General features: G+C 36.9%; 1 protein-coding gene across 7 annotated transcripts; it reads left to right on the top strand.

Annotated features, from left to right (window-relative positions):
• Positions 1–552: 552 nt before the first annotated feature.
• On the top strand, positions 553–25458 carry letm1 (leucine zipper-EF-hand containing transmembrane protein 1). 7 transcript variants are annotated; one of them, XM_026224101.1, is made up of 16 exons: positions 553–913; positions 7936–7993; positions 8474–8951; positions 13258–13401; positions 13747–13884; positions 14058–14261; positions 14744–14863; positions 14949–15080; positions 15217–15387; positions 15479–15604; positions 17361–17393; positions 19254–19388; positions 19468–19661; positions 19879–19911; positions 20378–20516; positions 20633–25458. In XM_026224101.1, exons 1-16 carry the CDS (start codon positions 835–837, stop codon positions 20783–20785), a joined length of 2337 nt encoding a protein of 778 aa, XP_026079886.1. In that variant the 5' UTR covers positions 553–834; the 3' UTR covers positions 20786–25458. The 7 variants fall into 7 exon arrangements, with proteins under 7 accessions (XP_026079886.1, XP_026079885.1, XP_026079891.1 ...); XM_026224100.1 differs by having other exon boundaries at positions 554–913; positions 8471–8951; XM_026224103.1 differs by lacking the exon at positions 19879–19911 and having other exon boundaries at positions 560–913; positions 8471–8951.

Raw genomic sequence — 25458 nt, 5'->3', positions numbered from 1 at the left:
GTTTGAATTTTTGCTTTACCATAAGCCAATACTGAAATGTGTAATTTTCGTTTTAAATGTATTTTTAATTTCTTCAGTTAATATGCTTTGAGCGTGTAGTCACTATTTGCACTCAAGCAAGAGTGTCTGGCAACCAGAAAATAAGCGCGCGAGACTGTGTTGCCATGTCCTCTTGTTACGAGCGTTTGTTTTGTTGATTTATTAAGGCGCTTACATACATTGGTTGCGTTAATTCTTTATTTGGTATTATTTCCAAAAAATTGATGTAAATGCACCGATTTTTTTATATTATTGAATTAGATAGTAAGTTATATTTGAAACATTTCATTGTTTTAAAACAGCACAACTCAATTGTAGCAAATGGCATTTTTTATGTTCACCATGCTACAATAAACAGACCAGTGAAGCAGTTTGCTAGCTTTTATTCGGAGATCTGAGAAAAGTAGCCTCAATACAAACCTCATTGGCCAGGGTTCACAAACAATTAAAATGTTTCAAACGCAGTTTATACCCTTTTTAATTTCGGTTTCTAGAAGAAAATGTATCAATCGCTATGAATGAAGGCCTGACGCCGTGACCTTCATCACAGCGGGTGCAGCACGCCCCCTGGCGGCTGAGCTCAACCACAGGAAGACGGAAGCAGATGGCGAACGCTTGCAAACACATCGCTTGATTCACCGAGGAGGGTACAAGGGCATGAGCAAAGAGCTAGGGACTATGATTTCTGTGGATAGCTGATAAATCACAGTGTATTACCTCTTTACGTCCACTCAGCGTTACTGTAAATCTTACATTAACGTTTGACGCATTTTCATCCACACAGACGGGAACAGAATGGCATCGATTTTGCTCACCAGATCTCGGACTCATTTACTGAAAACATCTAAGTCATTAAAGAACGAATTCAGAAAAGGTAATACTATTCATTGTTTATTACAGGAGATGGATTATTATGTGATTAGTACTACGATTTGAATGGTTAATATCGTAATTCTCTCTGCCTTGGTGTACCTATTGAAACTAACAGCTAACGTTAGTCCTATGAACTGTCAAAATGCGGTAACGTTACATTCATCGTACTGATATAACGTTAGCCGTACTGTGACCAGTTTTATTTATATAGCAAAGCCCACAAGGCCTTTAATTTTGAATTTAATATTCCCTTGATACGTTTGCTGTATTATTCAAACCGGACATGTTCAGACCTGTCATGTGTAACGTTACTTTAAATGTCTTATGAAAAGAGACACTAGAGTTCACGACCTAGCCTCTTAGCTCGCAAACCTGGTCCACAAGATTATTGAACGACTGGTGAAATGAGAGGCTTAAATGATTAGCTAACAAGCTATCTGTACAGACTCACAGATTGAATCAGTCATAATAAGATAGAACCTAGACTTAAACGTTTTCATGTGCTAAATGTGTGAGGGATGCGTCCAGTAGAGTGTAACCGCGCGCGTGTCCGTGACACACGTGCTTGTGCTTTTGTGTCATCACGCTCTGTTACTGTAAGTGAAGTCAGTTCTGGAAAATAATAGAGCTGTAACTGTTGTTTAGCGCTGGTTGGGTTGTCAGCTAATTGTTATGGTCAACACGCGAGTCGTTTCCACACTTTTGAAGAAACGTTTGCGTTTTGTTTAATTATGGACCGCTTCTTTGAAGCTGAATTCCAGAGATGAACAGCAGTAGCAGGTGTGGCGAAATAAATGTCTTTAAAAGTTTGAAAATTGGCTCACGTGTTTCTTATGTTTTGAATAGCCATAATCTGTGTAATTTATCGTTTTAGCCCGTCATGGTTTGCCCAGGCTGGATAACAGAAGCTCATAGCCTTGTGTGTACTGCAGGTTGTCTGAGGACAGTAATGACTGCTGCTTTATTAACCTGTCTTAGAAAAACATGATAATGTGTATTTATATATAGAAATATTAAATGTGCGTGTGTGTATATATATATATATATATATATATGTATATATATGTATGTAAGTATGAAAGTCCATCCTAAATGATATGTCGATATATATTTTGCTCGGCAGTGTATATTACACATACCCATAGTGAAAGTGCAAAATTTGAAGCAGTTGTGTTTATTTAAAAAAAAATTGTACTGTCAAGTACAATTTACAACAGACCTGGTTTTGCTCAGGATTTGAGTCTACTTGAAAACATATTAAGTTTCTTAAACAGGAGAGCAAAATGGAGATGTGTCAGTCAGTGAATATAAAAACATAAGTCAGTCCTTGAGAAATAAATTATTTCACGAACAAACCTCATAATGTCTTGTGTGCTTTTGCCTCGAGCACGCCATTAAATGTTCTTTCTTCAGAGACAGAAACATTTAAAATGAATACCAAGCATAACATCAGATTTTTTAATGAAATTGAACCATACTGCAACATTGTGTGTTGTAAACAAATTTGAAAGATTCCATTATTTCCATATTTCCATTACCATTATACATATTTCATATATTAATCTAACCAATTTTCGTGCAACCATGATAACTTAATACATGTAAGTAATACTTAATAGGAAAAACAATTCAGTCGTACATTGTTCATTTTTCGTTTCTTTAAGTAAATAAAGGAAATTACACAGCACAAGTAAATGGTTATAAAACCAACTGTAGCAAGCGGCGATGGCCTTATAACTTGTCAAAATAAAATAAACCATTTGCATAATTTCTCAACCACAACATTGCTGCCACAATCTCTAATTGATTTCAAAATATACTTGAAGTGCTTCCTGAGAAACCCCAGTAACTCCCATGTGTGGACTTTCTTTCTTGAAGCTGTAGCCTGAAGCGGTGTGTTCTGGCAAATGATTAACCGCAGCTCTGCTTGACAGACTGTAAATTAGAGGTCTGATCAGAATATGCATTGTTAGGTGAACAAATGCTCTCATGAATAGCTTTCATTACATTTAGTCTTATGAGCATGACAACACTGACTGTTAACAAACTAAATGATTATTCAGATGACTGAATGTGTGAGCGGTTGACACTTGACACTACATGCACAAAAAATATTCAAAGAAGAGTTGACTGAGAAATATGCACTGAAGTCTTAACCTACATTGTCACTTGCCAAACATTGGGTTTTCTTATCTGGACACTAGCTAAATCCACAGGCTTTAACCAAGCTGGTTAAATTAGACCAGCACAGACTGTGACTTGGCACAGGCAAATAACATGAGAGAGAAGGACGCCTGATGTGTCCTGCCAATAGCAGTCAGAGTTTGTGAGGATCTGTTGTTTTCAACAAATGGCACCTGTTGAACTTTTGTAATGAAGCCAAAAGGTTTTTCCTGTGTATATTTTGATTGGAGTTGACCGACATATTATATATGGAGATCAGGGAATCAGTTAAACAAAGCTTATTTACATAAATACATACATCTGAGGGACTTTGTAGACTTAGTTTCACTCCGGCTGTGCTATCTCTCTCTCAGAGGGACTGCTACCTCTGATAAGACTGCTGCCTGAATGCTGACGGAGTCAGAAGCTATCAGTGAGAATGTTTCATAAGGAATAGACAGCCCCATGAGCCTTGCATGAACTTTTATTATTATTATGTTTTTTTATATTTTGCCAGAACATGACATGCCAGGCCAAAAGGGTCAAAAAGTGTGTAGTTACAATTAAGTATTAGATATAAAATTTGTCTATTTCCTTTTGGACGTTCTAGTAAAGGGTTTAGGCCTGTAGTGTGTTCTTCAGCCAGTCAGCATTTAAAAATTAAATTTCCCTGTGGCTCCAAGTCACATGGCACTTACAGCAATGATTGAGAATGGGATTATATTATTGAACGTCTTGGTTGAATTGCTTTAACAAACAGAGCGATGTTGCGAAAGCATTGAAGTGTTTAGAAAAGTCAGTCTATGAATTGCTTCCTTGCTTACTTGTACTTGACTCAGCACATTACTATAAAACAATTTAAATTTTGTCAAAACTACAGTACGTCCTGACCTGCACCTTTTAACCACCTACTCCCTAGCATTAGATTCAATAATTACAGTTACTTAGAAGAAATCTGAAGCAGCATGTAGAGTAAAACATTTGTTGAGCCCACCCTCATGTGATGTCTCTTTCTTCATTTCTCTCCTGGACACACCCTGAAACTGGTGCACTTGAGTACTTTACATTGCATCCTAAAACAGAAAAGATTTGTGACCACAAAGTTGTTAGTTTTTTTCCACCACCCTTCAAGGAGCTTAGACAACACCCATGAAAGTTCAGGTTCTTTAAACATTTCATCATTTTACGCAGGCTGTTTATTTTAAATGTATACGTTTTATACATTTATTTATTTATAAATTCTACGTTCTTAAAAAAATAAAGGTTCTTTATTGGCCTCTATGGTTCCATGAATAACATTTGGCATCCATAAAACCATTCCATTTCCATTGCAGATGGTTATTCACAGTGGAAAAAGTTTCTGAAGGCTTTTTTTTTTTAGTGAACTAAAAATGCTGCTTTTATGGCATTTGCCTTAAAATCTCCCTTTTGGAACCTTTATTTTGAAGAGTGCATCCTCTAATCTTCTGTTCAGAGAGCTTTGGATTCTATTTGCAAACACGAGGAAATGTACAAGAGGATGTCTCAGGCCATCTACCAGCCGTAGACTGACCTCGAGATGTGAGTCCAGACATCCTACAGAGCTAAATATAGAGAGTGAAAGTAGAAAGTGTTTATCTTCCCATACGAACATCCTGGCATCAACAGGATTAGACTGCACTGGGCCAAGGGTCTTACATGTGTTGCAAACATTATGGCAAGCATTACCCAGATTAGGCTTCACCTGGGCATTGGAGCTAAGGTCCTAAACCATAGTACTGAAGGGAAGTGGGATGAGAATGGATTAATTATGGAGTCAGGACTTGTCCTATTGTCTCTGAGTGGATAAATCAGAGAATCACGAGACCGTAAGTGTATGTAATTCAGAGATTGCATGGTGTACTGGAGAGGGAAATGGTTCAGGAGAAAGTCATGTTTGATGGATTGCTGTATTTCAGGGAAAGGGAAACTGTGGGCTTAAGTGCATGTGTGGGATACAGTCAGAATGGGTGAGAATAGCTTTACTGGCTTACTCCAGATAAGGGAGTTTCCTGAAGTTACATTTTAAGGACATCCTGCATTTATAGTCCACTCCTTTACTTTTCTTAGTTAAAGAGATCTTTAAAATCTAATGTTCACTTCTGCTTTAAACCTAACACATCACACTTTGTGACACACAAGAAGTACTGCTATTTTGCATCATAGAAATCAAACCTGATGCAACACGTGTTGGACAACTATTCAGAATGGGGACGTTTCCATCTATTTTGGTGCCCTATAGGAAAATCCATATTGGTGTTGTATGATTTTGATTAGGATAATGACATGATTATTTAAATGGTTTAATTTGGTTACGGTAGCGCACCAAACACTTTCACTATTATGATGCTACAATCATTTTTAAAAATACATTTTTTCAGTACACACTAAATAATGGTTAAACTGTTAAAGGTTTAAAAACATTCTAATGGCAATTCTAATGGTTATATTCAGCTGCTTAAATGTTACCTGTTTTGTTGTCTTTTTTGTTTTGTGTCATTACGTTAACATAGATTATGATGCTCATTGGCGCCCCCTATAATTGGAGGTGCCTAATTCGCATGCCTAGAATAGGCCCTGATTCAGAAACTCAAAAAATCAAGAGCTTTGTAAAATGTTTTATCTGCTATTTAAACTGGGACAGGATAAAATGTTTTATGTTTTAAAAAAACAACAAAAAGTACATAATTCATATTTTGATTGTCCTGTTGAACAAGCAAAAGTCTGGTTTACAGTGGGTTATTTGTTGAAAAGGAACCGTGGCTTAAAAATGAATTTAATTACACTGTTTAATTAACTGTCAACAGAAAATATAGCACGTTCAACCCTGTGTTTAGGACATTTTTACAGCGTTTAAAACAATTCTGTAGATACTAACCCGAGATCAGTACAGAAAATACCAAAAATCAGAAGATATGTTATTGGTTTCTTGTGATCCATTTCAACAGGCGATTCACTTCAAGTCTGGTGGTTTCTAGGAACTGGGATATTTACCCTGTTCTTGCTCCTGAAGAGCTGTAGCTAACTTTACTATGAGTAAGACATCCTTGTGAATCTGAGTTTGTTGCCGCAGATGTGGAGAGTGCTTCTGAGGGTCATTATTACCAGTTAAATATTATGCTTGAACATCTGACAGACAGCTGCAGTGGGTGGTCTTATTTAACTGTAGTTTAACATAAGCAGTACTTGTAATTAGTCATATACCTTAGAGGGGGAAGATCCACTGGGAATGCTAATGTTTCATCCATCCATGTAAAAAAATGTGAGCAATGTAAACTCTTCACTGCATCAATTGCAGTGTTTTTGTGTGAGGTCTGTGTCCTGATGTAACCTGTATGGAGGTTGTGTCATAACAGATCCACAAACACAAAAGTAAATAGCAATGTTGCCAGATTCACTATGTGCCAATGTGCAATGGACATGACAAAATGCTTTGACTAGGTGGATAAAGGAATGAGTCATATTCAAGCATTTGTTTAAGCATGTAGGCAGGTACAGTTTCAACTTGACATTAGTAATGTATTATGTGGCGGCACATTCCATGACATAACAGCATTAGATGATTGCGTTAGTTGCATATTACTTCCTAACTCCACTCCATGTAAAAATGTTATTGTGTTTTTAGGTATTAAGTCATATTTAGGGGGTTTAATTAAGCAAGAGCTTTAAAAAGGGGGTTTTCAAAAACTTGAGAGTGAGAAAAAGCTTTTAGAAAATGTATTTTTCGAATTTGTCAAAGTTAATGTCTCTTAAAGGGATAGGTCGCCCAAAATGAAACTTACTAAGTAATTAAATACTGTTTAATTACTTAATTACTATTATCTGTAATTTAATTACAGATACTTATTATGCAATTAAACTTAATACTGTGATGATTTTAGAATATTTATACACAATGCAATAGTGGAATTCACATAGAAATGTAAAGTCGAACCTTAAAATGCATGCTTTTTATGTACCCTTCTCACTTTAAATACTTTGGTGAGTTAATAAGAATATTGGTAACACTTCAGTGTCCAATTGTCACTATTAATTTGTTGTTTATTAGCACAAATCCTACTGGGACTTTGGCTGTTTATTATTAGTAAAAAAGCACATATTAATGTCTTAATCTCCAAGACCTTATTCTAAATCCTTAATCCTACCCAATTCTTAAACTTAACAACTACTTTACTAAGTACTAATAAGTAATAAGGAGTATATTGAGTCAGACATCCTAGTCAATAATTAGTTAGTGAGAATTGGACCCTACTCTAAAGTCTGACCAGAATAATATAAGAAGTTACTGGAAAGAATTAAAAGAACCGTTTCATGTCATTCCTTGTATCATTAACTTTTCAGGGTTGATATAGCATTTATATCCCATAGTAATTGTAATAATAAATTAAATACCTTTTGGAGAGAGTAATTTGTACAGTAATCTAACTACACCGTTGAAGATGTAATTATAAAACTACTTGTAATTAATTACTTTTTTTAGAGTAACTTATTCAACACTGCTGGGACCTTACACACCTTCATATGTGTGTCAGTTCTCTTGGCAGTGATTTATATGTTCCCCTGTCTTTGTATGCAACACTGGCATGGGATCAGGTATTTTCTCTGTCCTTTTCCGTGATCCTGTGCTGGCCTCGAGCCTGTAGCACTCTCCATGACCCCTTATGTTATATCATATCATGTTTTCTTTTTTACATTTTTTTAAAATCATGCTCAGATGTCTGCACATGGTGTTCCTGGAGCTATATTGCATTACTCTGTTGGTCCATCCTTCTTCATGGTGGGCTCATAAGTGTGCTGTATGTTATCTAATGTTATATTTTCTTTACTCTGAATCTCTTTCAGGAAAGTTATCAGAAAGCACATGCTTTAACTGCACTGCGCTGCGGTTGGCCACAAACAGGTAAATGGAACTGAAAATATAATTGTATCTGGGTCACTGACATGATTCTCATTTTTATCTGAATCTATTTGGAGAAAAGTATAATTCATACATACTGTGGGAGTTAATACTACCATCCAAATTGTAAAAAAATAACTTATCATCACAAATTTTTCAACATTGATTATAAGAAATGTTACCTGATCATCAAATCAGCATATTAGAATGATTTCTGACTATTATTAATGGCTACTGAAAATTCAGCTTTCCCATCACAAGAAATTTCTTTTAATTTTATAATATATTAAAATAGTAAACAGTTATATTAAATTGTAATAATATTTCACAATACTTCTGTTTTACTGTATTGTTGATCAAATTGATGTAGCCTTGGTGAGCATAAGAGACTTACTTTCAAAACTCTTTCTTTTTTTATTCTTTCAAATTGGATCTTTATATAAAGCTTGTTTAGGCTGATGCATGACGTCTGTTTTTCAGCAGTTGTGGTGTTCTTGGAGGCGGTGTCTGGCCCCATGCAGCATCTGTCCTGTACCTTGACAATTCCTCAGCACTTCAGCGCCGCTTGTCCGGATCACCTCGTCTGTACTGTGCCATCTTAGTACCTGACCCTGCCCTGCCTATCCACACCCACTCCACGAACCCCAGTACGCTAGCCTGGCCACAGAACACCCAAGTCCGATGGCTACATACTACAGGCCGTCTCCATGATGATTCGAAGGTAGAACGTTCTTTACGTTCACTGAAGGATCGGAATATAAAGCTTGAGGAGGGTGGACCAGTGTACAGCCCGACGGTAGATGATGAGCCTGTGAGACGGACAATACGTCAACGTGTGATTGATGAGGTGAAGCATTACTATCACGGGTTCCGCCTACTATGGATGGATACGACTATTACGGTACGGATGCTGTGGAGGGTGCTGAATGGACACATTCTGTCACGCCGAGAGAGGAGACAGGTAAAGGCTAGGGCTGTCAAGTGATTATTATTATTTTTTTCTTAAACAATCAGTGCATTTACTTGTACAACAATATTCAGATTTTAACATGATTAAGACAATAATCTGATTAAGAATATATCATATGATGTCATATCACGCGTCCTGTGACAAATCTGCTGAATCTGTGCACGGAAGTTATCAGTCTGAATGTCAACGTTGAAAATCAAAAGTAGATTTCATTTAAAGTCCAACACTATAACATGTAAAGCAGGAACGTGAAAGGAATAAATTAAAAGCAACTCGTGTAAACCCCTTAATAATAATAATGTTTTATTTAGAATAAGGTAAATAATTCGATTTTTGATGTCCATGTAAACTTAGTCAGTGTGGTGATTATTTTGATTCGTTCAAACAGCTGAATCATTCAGAAGTGAAGTAAATGGCTCTCTTTTTGAATGGACCATTGAATTATTGGTTCAACCGATTCATTCAAAATGTGGATTCATTCAGAAATTGTGTGGTTTGGAGACGCACAACAGTTCTGCTGTGGCTTTAATAGGTAATATTTGCCTAGGCAAAGTTGAGCGCAAACAGACCTTATTGCGTGCATTTTTTGTACTATTTTGGTTTCATAGGGGTACTTGGCATCAGGAGTGTGAAAAACACTGTTCTGCAATGTCTGAGGGATAGCCATTTTTATGACTAGAGTTTTGATAGGATTGAACCTTTCCAAGCAGTATTCCTCTGTTCTGATAAGTTTATGATAAATAACTGTACCCTGACTCCTGAAGTTGCCAGTCAGATTAGAATTGCCAGTTTTTAAACAGAAGTTGAACTCTGCTCAACTCTGCGTTGTCAGTGTGAACGTCCCTCAATGCTGAGACCACATAATAAAATTATCTTAAAGAGTCAATGACAACATGATTGCACTGAGATTTGGTAATAAGAAAGTAGACCGCACACACCTTTGTCCTTTCATTGCAATACTATGTAGGTAGATTTACAAAAGGTTAGAATTTGCCGTAAATCCTCCCAGACACCCATCAATAGCTTGAAACTTGGGTCTGTACATATAGTTATTTTTTTGTATAGAAATGTTTATTTACATTGTACTGCTCTGGTGTTGTCAGTTGAGCAGTCATTGCTTATGTCTGTCAATTACCTATGGATTTAACCCAGTGTAACGTAATTAAGTTGTGCATAGTAGGATTTGGGATGGGTGGTTAGCATTCTTCCGTAGTTTAATCCTAGTCCTATAAAGTCTGACTGGATCTCTTCTGAAGCTTAATGATTTAAATTAGTGCCATGCTGAGTCTTCATGGAACAGCCATTAAAGATTACCCTGCAAATCAGGAGTCCAGGGAGACCCAAGACACTTTAACTAGCTCACATGGGATTCCTGAGGCCTTTATGATAAAAAATCCATTAAGTCCATTTTATATAAAACTCTTCTATATAAAATTACATTTTAGTATGGGCCCATTCAATCATTTGATATTTACCATTCAATATTTAATTCCATTCAATATTTAATCCCATTCATTCATTAATTTTCTATAATCGCAATTTAAATTTCAATATTCAATATTCAGCGTCCGTTCATCTATCGCTGTTCTCCATACTTGAGAAATAAGTTGACAATGTTTACACAGTGTTTGAAATCATGGCAGGTGAGGGCGTTTTCGAATGCGTTTGGCCAATCACTGTATGCTTATGTCACGGGTAGTACCAGATATACTGGTTAGACCCTGCTCCGGAGTAGGAGCTAATTTGGTTCTCAAAAAAGGCAGTCCAGTACTAAAATCACACCCAATTCTGGTGGTGTTAAAACACCAATAAGTGGGTAGTTTCACAATTAGTTCTGGTTCTATGAAATGGTTCCTGCTGTGCGAAAGTCCCTGTAGTTGGCCACTAGTCCAGGCTGACTCATGTAAAGTGATGCCCAGCTGAGAAATGTTGTCCTTAGGACAGAAGTAAAAGATAGGTTAGTTGGGGTCTAGTGCATTAGCTTTATATTGCCTTCATTAAGTGATTGAACAAATTTCTTTTGGCGAACAATAAATTGGTGAAAAAAAAACATACCTACATCAAAACATTTTGACTTCAGTTAGAAACCACCAAGAAGAACATCCCATCAGCCACAGCTGCATGGCCATGGTTTGTTTTTCCCCACAGAAAGCAACATAGCTCACTTTTTGTTGTAAGAGGTACTTTCAAAATCTACGGTTATCAACTACCATTAAAATGTTTCAGGATTACTTATATTATACAATTTTATTATTTTAAAAAGTATTTCAAAAATATTTATATTTCAAATAAATGCTTATAAAAATAAAATAAAAAAAGTTTCTATTAATCAAAGAATCCCCCAAACAATGTTTTCAGCATTAATTGTAAGAAATGTTTCTTAATATGCCAATCAGCATATTAAAATGATTTCTGAAAGATCGTGTGGCACTTAAGACTAGAGTAATGATGCTAAAAAGTCAGCTTTAACTTCATAGGAATAACTTACATTTTTAAATATAAAAAAAAAAGAAAAAAAGACTACATTAAATTGTAAGAATTTTTCAGTATATGACAGATGCATTGTATTTTTCCAATAAATGCTGCCTTGGTGAGCATAAGAGACCAATATAACAATATATTAGCGACCCCAAACTTGGTAGTGTAAATACAAGGTTATTGGTCTTCTGTATTCTATACACAGCAGATGGCAGCTATCACACAGTGTATTAGAGGATTGTCTCTGTTAGCACAGTGCTAATACTTTCCAAACCTCAAATTCTCAGACAGTTGCGTGACTCAGCCTGTTGTAAAGTGACACTTTAGTGACGCATATAATCTATAACCGTTGGAGGCCTCCATTGAGTTCTAAGTCAGTTCGTACTGGAAATTGCTCAGGCTTTGTGTCACAGTCAACTCTGTCACTCTCTGTCCGTCCTTGGGTTGCTAGGATATTAATGCCCAACATTATCCACTACATTACTCCTATCATTTTTCCAAAGTCATGGCAATAGTCCTGAGAAGAGTGATGTTTGGTTTTACTCTGGTGACAGTTACATGAAGCCACAGAGATAGAAACACAACCGTAAAATCAGGTTTTCTAATTTATGAACTTGTTTGTAGGTCTGCACATTTTTTAGTCTTCTGTCAAAAATTATATCAGACTATATATGTGTATGGCCATAAAATATAATAATTATTATTATAATTGATGCCACTACTAAGTTAAAATATTAAACAAAAAAAAATACTATTTTATTATTAATTGTATATTGCCTATTAAGTTAAATACTATAATTAATGGGAGATTTATTCCCCATAGCATTTTGTCCAAAAACGTCTTCGGTTTGTCTAGCGCTCGTGTTTTGGTAGTCAAGGTTAGTTGTTATCAAGAGCTTACTGAGGATTTCTTAATGTTGTGAGCTCTGTCAACATTAGCATTGCGAGGTATGCTAATGCCTCTGCCTCAGCTAGCATCTGTCGCACCTCACTCTCGCTATTCTTCTGACCTACTCCATCCTTAATCCTGCCTATTCACAGCTGGCCTCGCACAGCGTGGGTTCCTTTAGCTTTTGATGTCAGTCATCAACCCCCTTCCCAAGCCCTCTGTCCTGCTCTCTCCCGGCCACTTCCTTTGGAATGCCTCCACTCTCCATCCCACTCACTCGTCCCTGAATATTTCCCCCTCCAGGCCTCCCTGTTTTCCTCCTCTCTCCCCCTCGTGCTTTCTCTCTCTCTCTACATGTCAATGGGCCAAACACAAAGGCTCCTTTCAGGCCCGCTTGGTTTAAATTCTTCCCTATAGGAGCGCTGGCACACAGGTGGAATAAGGGGAGAAGGGACCCCTCTTATAAAGATGAAGCCCCTTTGTTATCTAACCTCTCATTTTCTGAATTCATGATGTTTTATCAACTATATATTAGAAATGGGGTGATTCAGAAAGTCAGTTTTTGCCATGTGGAGGGGATGCACTGATAGCTTAGTGAGTCTCTGCTCACTCACTTTTTTCTTTTCTTTTTTTTCTGGGATATGAGGTTCTTTACCCAAACAGTAGATAGGAAACGTTTTAGAAAGAACCTTGACTCTTGACTCTTTTCACCTCTCGGCTGGATTTGAGCTCTAATTTTACTCTCTTATGTAGTCCTGACAGACCAGAACACTCTGTAGAGTCAGTTCTTAGCACTTCATGACCTGGATTTCAGGGGTTGTACTTCATTTTTAGTTCTAGAGATTAGATTTCCACCACTGATCAATACTTGCATTTCATCACCAAAGCAGCAATCTGCTGACATCACTGCTTATGTCATGTTAATTGCAGTTCCTGAGGACGTGTGCAGATGTCTTCCGGCTTCTGCCCTTTCTGGTCTTTATCATCGTTCCATTTATGGAGTTTCTGCTTCCTGTTGCACTGAAACTTTTCCCTAACATGTTGCCGTCCACCTTTGAGACACAGTCCAAAAAGGTAAGCTGACCTTTTGAGGTTTAATCTGCAAAGACCTTGTTTTTCTGTCCTAGTAACACCTCTTATGCATCTAATTATACAATACTTGTACCAGACCTATTTGACCTCATATCATCTCTCTCTCTCTCTCTCTCTCACACACACACACACACACACACTCTCTCTCTCTCTCTCTCTTTCTCTCTCTCTCTCCTCTCTCTCTCTCTCTCTCTCTCTCTCTCTCACACACACACACACACACACACTCTCTCTCTCTCTCTCTCTTTCTCTCTCTCTCTCTCTCTCTCTCTCTCTCTCTCTCTCTCTCTCTCACACACACACACACACTGTCTTTGTGTTTTGCAGGAGGAAAGACTAAAGAAGGAGCTGAGAGTGAAGTTAGAGATGGCCAAGTTCTTGCAGGACACAATTGAGGAGATTGCACTAAGAAACAAAGCAGCCAAAGGCAACGTTACCGAGGAGTTCTCCACTTTCTTTCAGAAGGTAGATCATAGTCACACTTGCTCAGAACTCATCCTGAAAAACCAACACTACTGCTGGCCAAGTGATCAAAACACAGGGCTGTATTGCCCCCATGTGGTGATGCTTATGACTGCTTACTCATAAGCACCATGAATGAGAGTTTTCTCTCTCTTCCCTTTCCTCTTCTCTCTCAGATCCGTGACTCGGGAGAAAGACCCAGTAATGAGCAGATCATACGTTTCTCTAAGCTGTTTGAAGATGAACTGACTTTAGATAACCTGACACGGCCGCAGCTGGTGGCTCTGTGCAAGCTTCTGGAGCTGCAGTCCATCGGCACCAACAATTTCTTGCGCTTTCAGCTCATCATGAAACTCAGAGCCATCCGTGCAGACGACAAGGTTAGAACTTGTCTTTACTCAAACGAGATTGTGTTTTTGCATTTTCTTATTTATAACAGTATGTTTTTTTATATTATTTTATTTATTATTAATTTGTTATTATTAATATATATATTTAATTGAACATGAAATAATTTTCCAAGTTTGATTGCACATCACAAAATGCAGTTTTTAGTTTACTATTCCAATTTAGAAAATTGTTTTGAAAGAAGTATCTATGCTCAGCAAGTCCTCATATATTTGAGGAAATTATAGATGTGTATATTTACTGTATATATTATAGTATGATAATAATAAAATATTATATTACTATATAATTTATTATATTATGATATTATTAAAATATAAAAAAACTACTCACAGCATAAGATTTCAGTGCAAATTACAATTATCATGAATTTCTATGAATTGAATTTCTATGAATTTCATGAATTGATGAGTCCTAGCTGATGTCTTTGCATCTGTGTGTGTGTGAATGACAGCTGATAGCAGAGGAAGGAGTGGACAGTCTGAATGTGAATGAGCTGCAGGCAGCGTGTCGTGTGAGAGGGATGAGAGCTCTGGGGGTGACGGAGGAGAGACTCAGAGAGCAGCTTAAACAGGTAACGCATGCTTTTCACCTCTTCAATGATTACTTCCTAGTAATATGTCTTGTCATCATGTATTTCACGTTTCTGATCATGTCAGTGGTTGGAGCTTCACCTCAATCAGCACATCCCCACATCTCTGCTGCTGCTGTCCCGAGCTATGTTCCTGCCAGACACGCTGTCCCCTGCGGACCAGCTTAAAACCACACTACAGAACCTGCCAGAGATTGTGGTATGTACTGCAGAATGTATATTATATTTACAATTCTATGTATGGTCATTTCATTAAAAACTGTATGGTTGTATACATGTAGCAAGTGCTTCTGGTTTGTGTAATGACAGTGTGATGTTTGTTTGTGCATTCACAGACTAAAGAGGCGCAGGTGAAGGTGGCAGAGCTGGACTTCTCTAAAGTGGATAACAAAACCAAGCTGGAGGCCACGCTGCAGGAAGAGGCAGCTATCCAGCAGGAAAACAGAGAGCGGGAGCTGGAGAGACTGGCGGATGCTGCAGAGAAAGAAAAGGAGCAGGCCGCACGGGTCATTAGTCACTTTCAGTCTGACAGTGATTCCTGCGTCATATCTGTAGTGTAGTTGAAATATTCATGGATGGTTGTATGTGTGTTTCCAGGAGGCTGAGGTGGTGGAGATGGAAGCAGAACGACGGGTGGATGCAGAGCATGCTCTCTCCAGTGTAGACGTGGCCATCCATTCAGAAACACTACGAGATACTGCACCAGTGCTAGAGGGCATTAAGGTAAGATGATCTCTCTCTCTCTCTCTCTCTCTCTCTCTCTCTCTCTCTCTCTCTCTCTCTCTCACACACACACGCACAGACACACACACACACACACACACACACACACACACACACATACACACACTCACTCATACACTCAGTTACTCACAAGAGAAAGTTTTTCACTTAAATTTAAATGAACTCGAATGAAGATGTATGAAATCACTTTTAATGATTATTGTTAACCAGTGGGGTCAGTAGGTTTTTAAAATGTTTTTTATTAATATTTCTGTTGTTCAGAAATGATGCATTAAACCAAAAGGGACAACGCCATTCATAATGCTCAAAAAGTGCTGTTCTTTTGAACTTTGTATTCATTTATATTAAGAAATGTTTCTTGAGCACAAAACCTGCAAATTAGAATGAGAAATAAATTGTGTGTATATATATATATGTATATATATATATATATATATATATATAGATAGATATATATATATATATATATATATATATAAATATATATATTTTATTTATTTTATATATATATATATATATATATATATAGATAGATAGATATATATATATATATATATATAAATATATATATTTTTATTTATTTTTATATATATATATATATATATATATATATATATATATATATATATATATATATATAAAAATATATATATTTATATTTATTTATATATATATATATATATATATATATATATATATATATATATATATATATATATACAGGGGGGCTCGAAAGTTTGGGCACCCCTTGCAGAATCTGTGAAAATATGAATAATTTTCAAAAAATAAGAGAGATCATACTAAATGCATGTTATATTTTATTTAGTACAGTCCTGAGTAAGATATTGTACATAAAAGATATTAACATTTAGTCCACAAGACAAAAAAAATGCTGAAATTATTAAAATAACCCCCTCAAATGTTTGGGAACCCGTGGTTCTTAGTACTGTGTCTGGTCACCTGATGATCCTTGACTGTCTTTCTGTTTTGTGATGGTTGTGCATGAGTCCCTTGTTTGTTCTGAACAGTTAAACTGAGCAGCGTTCTTCAGATAAATCTTTCCAGCAGTGACTTTATGATTCTGAGATACATCTTTTTACACTAAGGACAATTGCGGGACTAACATAACATGCATTCAGTATGATCTCTCTTATTTTTTTTTTAAAATTACTCATATTTTCACAGATTCTGCAAGGGGTGCCCAAACTTTCGAGCCCCACTGTGTGTGTGTGTATATATATATATATATATATATATATATTCGATACATTTTATTACTGTGTTTTTGATCAAATAAAGGCAACCTTGGTGAGTGTAAAAGCAGTTAAAAGCAATTTAAAAAATCGTACTGATCCCAGACTTTTGAAACAATAGTGTGTATTACTGATAAAATGGTATTTGTTAATGAAAGCTATTATAAAGTGTCTTATAACCCTTTTAAGGTATTTTCTGTCATGGCTATAAACATGAAAATATAGGCCCATTCTGCTTGAATTGGGAAAACATCTGAAACATCCAATACTGTTCAATGTGTTGATATACTTGTTAATACATAAAATATCAGAATAAGTTTAACTTTCTTTAGCTGAAATCATTCAATAAAAACAGTCCCAGCTAATTCACTCCTCTAAGTTGATTGTGTTGTAGAACGGGATCTTGTGCATTCATGTCACGGGAACTGCTCTTTCTCTGTTTTCTCTGTGTTGTGTATCATTCTGCGTGTGTATTTCTTCAGTTCGAGCAGTGGCAGAGGTATCTGCGCATTCAGGTTAGATGCTGAACCGCTCTCCATCTGGAGACCACCACACTGATGCTCTGCTCTCCCAGTCACTTTACTCTGTGCTTTTCCCACATTTACAGTTTCATCATCAGAACTTTTTGACTAGGGTTAGACTTAGACTCTTGTAAGGCTTCTTAATTTTTACCGTAACAGGCACAAGATAATTACGGAGTCATATGTACATAATATTGAGTTAATACAGTGATTTGAAAGAGCAGAAGCTTTTTGTGTGGTTATACCTGCATCCTCCTTTCCTCTTCACCCCAACACTCTGTTCCTTTGAGTATGTGTCTGTAGCGCATTGCAAATGAAACATGCTGCAAATGCTAATGCTGCTCCGAGACCCACTGAATTAGCCCTGCAATGTGTTTCAGTTGGCTTTAGTGACCTTTCTGTAATGGAAGACCTTCCTTTCTTCTGACTGATCCTCTTATAAAAGTGCAACCTCTTTATCTCTCTTAGAGCTGTAATCGGGCCTTAAAAGTTAGGCCCGACAGGTTTCGGCCCGAGCCCGACAAGTACATTTTGATTGACAGATTTTTTAAAGCCCGAACCCATTTACAGCCCGACATTATTAAAATGTGCGCACGCACACAGCTCTTTTGCCTTTTGTCGACAATGAGTAATTTATTCATGTTTTAACATAATTTACTTATAACTAACGTAGACTAGACCACTTGGAAGTTGGAATAAAGAAATAAGTCCTCTGTGACATTGTAACATCTCAGCATTCTAGACATAGGCTCATTTTACCTATAAATAGACCAACGCACCAATAAAAACGAGTCATTTAAAAAAAATGTATTAAGATAAATTTTAAATTAAGATGGGTATTTGGCAATATCGAAATTAAGATAAAGGCTCTGCCGGATTTGCTTTATTTAATAAAAGAATAATGCCAACATTAGCGTAAATAGGCCTACTCTGTCAACATTATGCATTTAAGACTCAATGAATATTTAGTTATCATTTGAAAAACCTTTACTCACAGAGATTAGGCTAGGTCTACATGTTTTTGTGGAGGAAAATGATTGAATCCACTGTAGATGTCTTTAGCGCGTTCCTGCGCTCACTGATGGTGCGTCATTATTCACTCAATATTCTCATTATAAGCATGGTCAAAACTTTTCCACACCTCAGAGTTTGCTTTAGTTGCTGGTGCAACCAAAACGTAATCACCAGAGGCAAGCCTCCCGTTACACCTGCTCAGCATTCATTTTCGCATCTTTCTCACGTTAATCGAAACACATCACATGACTGCTCGTTTGACTCTCAAACCGCAGCGCAAGCCCGAGCGCGGCCCGAGCCCGCGTAAGATGATAGAAATTAAGCCCGAACCCGACCGAATCCGTCGGGTCCCGCAGGTCCCATCGGGTTCGGGCAAAGATCTTTAGCTCTAATCTCTCTGCATCAGAGTTGGGGAGTAACTTATACACTAGCATCAGGACAAAAAGATGTACCTTGACAAAGCATTACATAGCCGCTTTCGTTACATTGTGTCATCTTGCAACAGAGCAAGCTGAGAATTTATCTTAAATGTAGTTTAACTACTTTAAATCATGAGTACCTTGAACATTAGTAAAGAGGAGTCATCAAACAGTGACAAGACTTTGTAATCGATGATATTAATAAGTGATTTTATTTGGAAAAATAACTGAAGCTGATTAAGTAGGTAATGTTCGTCCATTTTGTGCATATTTCCATAGTTAAATGTTTTAGATTTTGTCCAATTTCCTAAGCTTGCACCTAACCCGCACCAAAATGTCAAGTTTACCACTGATTCAAAGGTTCCCGTTTTGCGTGTTCCCTAGAGAAAGTGTTGATGGACACTGTGTGTCATCTTTTCAGGGGGAGGAGATCACGAAGGAAGAGATTGACATGCTGAGTGACGCCTGCACCAAACTGAAGGAGCAGAAGAATCTCCTCACCAAAGAGAAAGAGGAGCTGGAGGACCTGAAGGATGACGTGCAGGAGTACAGTGAGGTGTGGACCATAAACCAACAGGCCATTCTCATTTCTGTTCTAAGCATTTAAACATGTGATATCCACTGTTTCTCTACAGGACCTAGAGGAGATCAAGCGAGAGCTGTCCAGAACAGGACAGGAGAAAGTGGTGGAGGAGTCTAAAGCAAGCCAACTTCTGTCGAAGCGGGTCAACCGCATGATTAGCAGAATGGATAAGATCATCACTGAGCTGGAGAAGGACAAGATTGTTCTAGATGGACAGATGGACAGTGAGACCACACCGCCAATTGGGTAAGAGTCCTTGATTTGCATGAGTTTGTATGGAATTGGGTTGGATGTTGATGGTGGTTTCTGTGTGTGTCATCAGTTATGCATGATGGGATATTGCAGTCAACACTGGGTGTTGTAAAATGGGGGTGGACGAACAACCTAACAGCAGGTTGCGCACGCGATCCAAAAGAAAAGGGTTCCCAGTCCAATTAAAAACCTTTTTTTTTGTTCTTTTTAGATTGTTCTTTGAGAAACATAGTGACTTGCCAAGGTAAGGACAGGAGAGACATATCGCCTTTCTTTTGTTTTTCATCATCAAAAACATTAACTTAAAAATATGGAATAAACGCCATATTTTTTTTAACCAAATAGGTATGAGGGGGTATGAAGTGTTTATGTTTTATTTAATATTTTAATCCATCAGTAGTCTGCTTGCCATTTCCTTAATGCTGGTTATTGTGGATTTAATCAGTTGTGATCAGGATTGTGCTGTGAAATCTTGTTCTCAGTGCTGCAAGTATTTCAAGGCCTTGATTTTTGTCTTCTGCAAATAAGGCTTGTATGATTTAGTCATAAGATTAGTGAATACTTTTCTCATTAATGACTCTAAAAACTCTTCTGGGAACCCTGCATGGCTGTCTTGGCATGCGATTGGTTGATCTGTGAACTTAACTTCCTCGCCCTCCACCATCTTACTCTTTGTGTTATCAAGTATCAAGTCTGTTCCTGTCCTACAGGGAGAACCTGATAAGCATCAACGAGCTCATTGGAGTCATGAAGCAGATCCAGAACATCCCTGAACACAAGCTGCTCAGCATCGCAGATGCACTCGATGAAAACAAAGATGGCAAGATAGACATTGATGACGTCTTAAAGGTAACAAGATGGGACTTCTTTGGTCCCTCATTGATTTTTTTTTTTTTCTTGTTTTGTTCCTGTCCGCATTTGATTTTGATGTTGATGTTTATCTGATGTCTGTGTTTGTGTGGCAGGTGGTAGAGCTGATCGATAAGGAGGACATCGATATCTCCACCAACCAGGTGGCAGAGATCATGGTGATGCTGCAGAAGGAGGAGAAGCTGTTGGAGAAAGAGAAAGCCAAAGAGAAGGTTGAGAAGGAGCAGGCAGCTAAAATCCAAAACTAGACTTTCCATGTAGGGAATGGAAAAGATCCTGAAGCTTTTGAAGATTTTCAGGTTCATTAATATGTGTTAAGAAGCTTCAGAGCGAGACTGAAAACAGTGCTGACGTCCCTTATTGATTCGGGTGTGTGTATATTTAGAACAAAGAACAAACTTTGCTTTGTTCAAGGAAGACCGTTGTATAATTAATGAATTAAGATGTTTATTTATTAATAACATTAAAAAAGTGATGCACTACGGAGCCCTACACATGACATACAGAAAACAATAGAAATGAAGGCCACGAATTAAAAATGTGTTCCTTTGATTTAGGTAAGTAATCCCCAAGTTTAACTAAATTAGAAGGAAGGAGATAAATAGTACAATTTAACTAAGTAAGAACGAATTAAAATGTGTGAACGATTTCTTAATTCATGGCCATCCTATCGTTTATTAGTCATGTGTGAGGCACCGAAAGAAAATGCGTTAATTTATTCTCAAAAAAGACCCTCTTAAAGGTGAAATGTGTCATTTCTGGCACAAAACGGACTGTTTGTTTGAGCTGCTTTGTTGAGCTGGTCATTATAACATCAGCGCGACCAATAACAGGAGTTTGGGGTGGAGCTATCTTAGTGTAACAGAAATGGCGCACTTCAGCTGTAAGATGCAAAAACTTACCAACTTTTTTCTCATGATTTAACACCCTGGCGGTGATGTAATTTCCTGTGATCTGAGGACATCTCCTCTCTTTGCACATCACATCACCTGTCACCATCATTCCACTACTCGTCCAGTTTTATTCTGTTGCAGTTTTATTTTTCAGTTAAATCTTTGAGATTCTTGAATTTCACTCAGAAGATGTTGATATCACTCTCAAGTTTTTTCAATAACCAAAGAAGCTGTGTTGCAGATCTTCTGCTTCATTCACACATGTACGAGCCACCAAGCACTGCGGCTTTGTAGCTTCTGCACGGACTTGAAGATGGTGGCTGAGACTAATTTGATTTATTTCGCTCCTATCTTGAATTGATTTCAGCATCACATTTACATTGTGGTCTTCAGTAATTGAAATCCCTTGTCCAAAGTAAACTCAAGGGATTAACTTGAGATAATATAGCTGTATATCATTGCTAGTATTTGCATTGTTTACTAGCAGGAAATATCCGTCTCTGTTAGCTAGCTTGGGCTAATGATAGATGAAGTGTGTTTGTGGATGTCTGTATGTGCTGGGAACCTAAAAGGGAAAAGATGGAGCTCAGTGCAGACAGAATCCGGGTACAGCTCAGCCTACAGTCTTTATGTGACCTGGATCATCCCTCTCTCCTTACATGGAGATAGTGGCAGCAGTTCGTCTCGTAACAGAGTACCTACAGTAACTGGAATGTGTCCATCAGCATGAGACTCGCACACTAGGCTAGCATAGTTTCACAGGGCACATAAGGCAGGAAATACATCATCTGAACCCTAAACATGTCATAGTGAGGGACCAGCATGTCTAACCTCAAAACGCTGACCGAGAGTCTGGGTGCCTATTTCACATTGTGTCCCTTAAAAGAATAGTTCACCCAGAAATTAAAGATTTTCTTTTTTTTTTTATGTAGAACACAAAATTATATGTTTAACAGAATGTTCATGCTGCTCTTTTCCATTCAAGAGAAAATAAGTCATAAATGTTTATAACCACATGAGGGTGGGTAAATGTTGACAGAATTTTCATTTCTGGGTGAGTTGTCGGTAACTTACCTATAGAAGTCTCCAAGTACAGTAATGGCATTTAAGCCTTCAAATATTTTCATGAATTAGTATTAATTTACCGTTTGCTAGAAAAAGTCCATGAATGTTCAAGTATTTTATGCTGACGTGTAATTGCACTATAATTATTGAGAGCTTTATTTTTTGGCGTGTTGATCTAGACTCAGAAAGATGCATGTAATGTCTGATTGCACACCGAGAGATATTTTGAGGAAACGTACACTTGAATTTTTTAAGTGGTAGAGGGGACGAAGTGAGAATATTGCGGAAAAGTATAAAGATACCTTGCTTATTTGTGTTTTGTTTAGCAATTTTAAAAAGAGTTTTCAGATTCATTCATAACAGATGGTGCATGTGCACATATAAGTGAGCACAGCTGGAAGAGAGTAAATCTATTGATGTAATTGCCCTTGGAACCTCATTTACTGCTTAAGCTAATTGAAATGTATTTGATTTATTATATATTTTCCCCTTTTAAGGCCAGTACATTTAGTCTTTCAAGGTTTTTTTTTTTTCTTTGACCGTCCTGCATTTTAGAAGGTTCAAAGCCTAAATACTGTTATGCTAATTAACTAAATAATCTGTGAAAATGAGAGTGCTATGTGCAAAAAAAGGATAAAAAAAAGAATTTTATTTTATTGTTCATACTACCTATGTAAATATACTATTTACATACAAGTGGGTACAAAGTCAAATAAAATGAACTGATCTTTAAGTTGAATATTATCTTTTTCTTTATTTCTGTCTCTAATCCATGTGCATCTGCATGTTTCATATATCTTATTTTTTGTCTTCATCATTCAATTGCTTTAACATCTTTTCACCCTCCCTGCTGCATTATTCACCTGTTACCACTGACAGCATGGTATCAGATCCAACCTATCTTCTCTGTAGTAATGATTAAATAAATTAATTTGACTTTTAATTTCTTTAACTTCAGTTTCATATGGTTATATAATATGAATATAAGTGTAACTTGCATTTAAATCCAGTAGCCAGTGCACAGAGAACACAGGTTTAAAGCACACTAAAACTGAACTAGACTAGTATGAAATTAAATGACACTTTATTAAGAAATCGAGATCGCCATGTTTGCATGTGAGGCTGCAGACAGGTATTCGGAGCACTTGACTATTATTATTATTATTATTATTATTATTATTACCGTTTTGAAAATGGCTTGCCCTTCTCTTATAATGCAACAGAACTGCTACATGGTTTGTTTCATTACTTGACTGTTAAGGATCTGGTATATGATTTAAATGTAATATTTATAGATGCAAGTCTTGGGGTACGATAAAACATTGAGGTTATTCATAATAATTTTGTTTGAGTAAAAATTAGCTAAATTTGCCAGACCACTAGGTGGCGCTATAGTTTTAGATGATAAAAGTAATCACAGCCATGTCAACATATTTGTAACTCTGCAATTCTGTTCTTTATGTCAAACCCGGTGTGGTGCATCAGTTAAATGCTAATGTTCTACATAATTACCACACCAGTTCAGCGTACCGTGCTTTTATATGAGCAGATCATACACTTTCAGAAAAAAGGTATAAAAGTTGTCACTGGTGTGGAACCTTTTAAAAAGGTGCTAATGTGTACAATTTAGATCACAGGTACACTTGAAGAACTAATGTGTACCTTCAAAGCGCTAATAAGCACCTTTTAGGAGTAAATGAGGTACAAAGAAAAAAAAAAGTACTGCTTCATTGACAGCTTCTGTACCTTTTTTTTTTACATTTTTTTTTCTGAGAGTGTACTGACAACAGACTGTGACGAGTATTCATATAAACACTACCAATACAGAAAACAGTCAGCTTATAATAAACGTCTTAAATTCAAACAGTCGGACACCCAGACTAAAAAATGACTTAAAATTATGCCGTCTACAATAATAACCTGTGAGGACTTGAAGAGGGCTGAATAGCTGGAGGGAGAGCCACAGTAAATCACACTGCCCTGTAAGTAAAGCCATGTGGGCCGGTAAGAGGACACTGCTCTGTGTAAAAGAACTTCTTGTTTGTGCTGACACGAGTTCAACAGCTCTTCTCTGGCCAGCCACTGCGAGAGTCTTTAGTTTAGGTGTGTAGCGCGGTGAAAGATTACATCTGATGTATGTATTGGATGTTGTTTGGAGTCACTTTATAGACATAACAGTGCTGAGAGCAATCTAAAACATTAAATGCATGCTTTGTTTATGTTCAGTAAGATACTCTGTCTCTCTTTCTCTCAATCTCTCCCTTTTTTTGTATTCTATATAGAAATATGTGAGAAGACATGGAGAACTTGCTCATCTGCAACACACTATTGCTTTATGTAATTCGCTTATTCTCAGTATGTAACAATCTTTGTATTTTCCAATGCACAGATGCTGATATGTTCATATAGCACTATATGAATAATTTTAATGAATTTGATTTTGATATTTATTTAAAACAAATGTTTACTAACAGACATAAATCACATAAAAAAAGGATTTGTACAGAAAATATCTGACCAATCAGAACAGTTGGGAGTCGGGCTTCCTTATTGTTAGACCATTTGGGATGTTTTTTATTTTTTTAGACACCACTACTGACACATTTGATTAGCTGTGTTTCTTAAAATTGTCTAGAAAGATGGTGCTTGGTTGGTTTTCTTTTTTTCATATATTTGGACCACAGAATGTTTGAGAGTATGTGTGAAGTATTACCATCAAACAGAAGTCATTAATCATGCTGTATCACTGTAGCAGCTGTATATTCATATTGCACTGTACTGAATGGCAGTAGATTTTTCACATAAGCTCTTTCACTGTCCTGAGAGATGCCAGTTGAATGTACTTTGGTGCAATGAAATTTTTTTTTTGTTTGTTTTTTAGATTGGGTACAGATATGTACCAGATTTTTGCTAAATAAAAAAGCCAATAATAAATTGTCATTGTGTGCATACACAAACATACA

The sequence above is a fragment of the Carassius auratus genome, chromosome 38 (assembly GCF_003368295.1).
Source record: "Carassius auratus strain Wakin chromosome 38, ASM336829v1, whole genome shotgun sequence".
Lineage (NCBI taxonomy): Eukaryota > Metazoa > Chordata > Actinopteri > Cypriniformes > Cyprinidae > Carassius > Carassius auratus.
This window is presented reverse-complemented; position numbering and strand designations above follow the sequence as displayed.

Excerpts from the sequence above, each read along its gene's own strand:
- letm1 (XM_026224100.1), top strand. The coding sequence starts at position 835 with ATGGCATCGATTTTGCTCACCAGATCTCGGACTCATTTACTGAAAACA. Across the intron at positions 914-7,935 it reads AAAGAACGAATTCAGAAAAG|GAAAGTTATCAGAAAGCACA; the intron begins GTAATACTATTC and ends AATCTCTTTCAG. Across the intron at positions 19,912-20,377 it reads AAACATAGTGACTTGCCAAG|GGAGAACCTGATAAGCATCA; the intron begins GTAAGGACAGGA and ends CCTGTCCTACAG.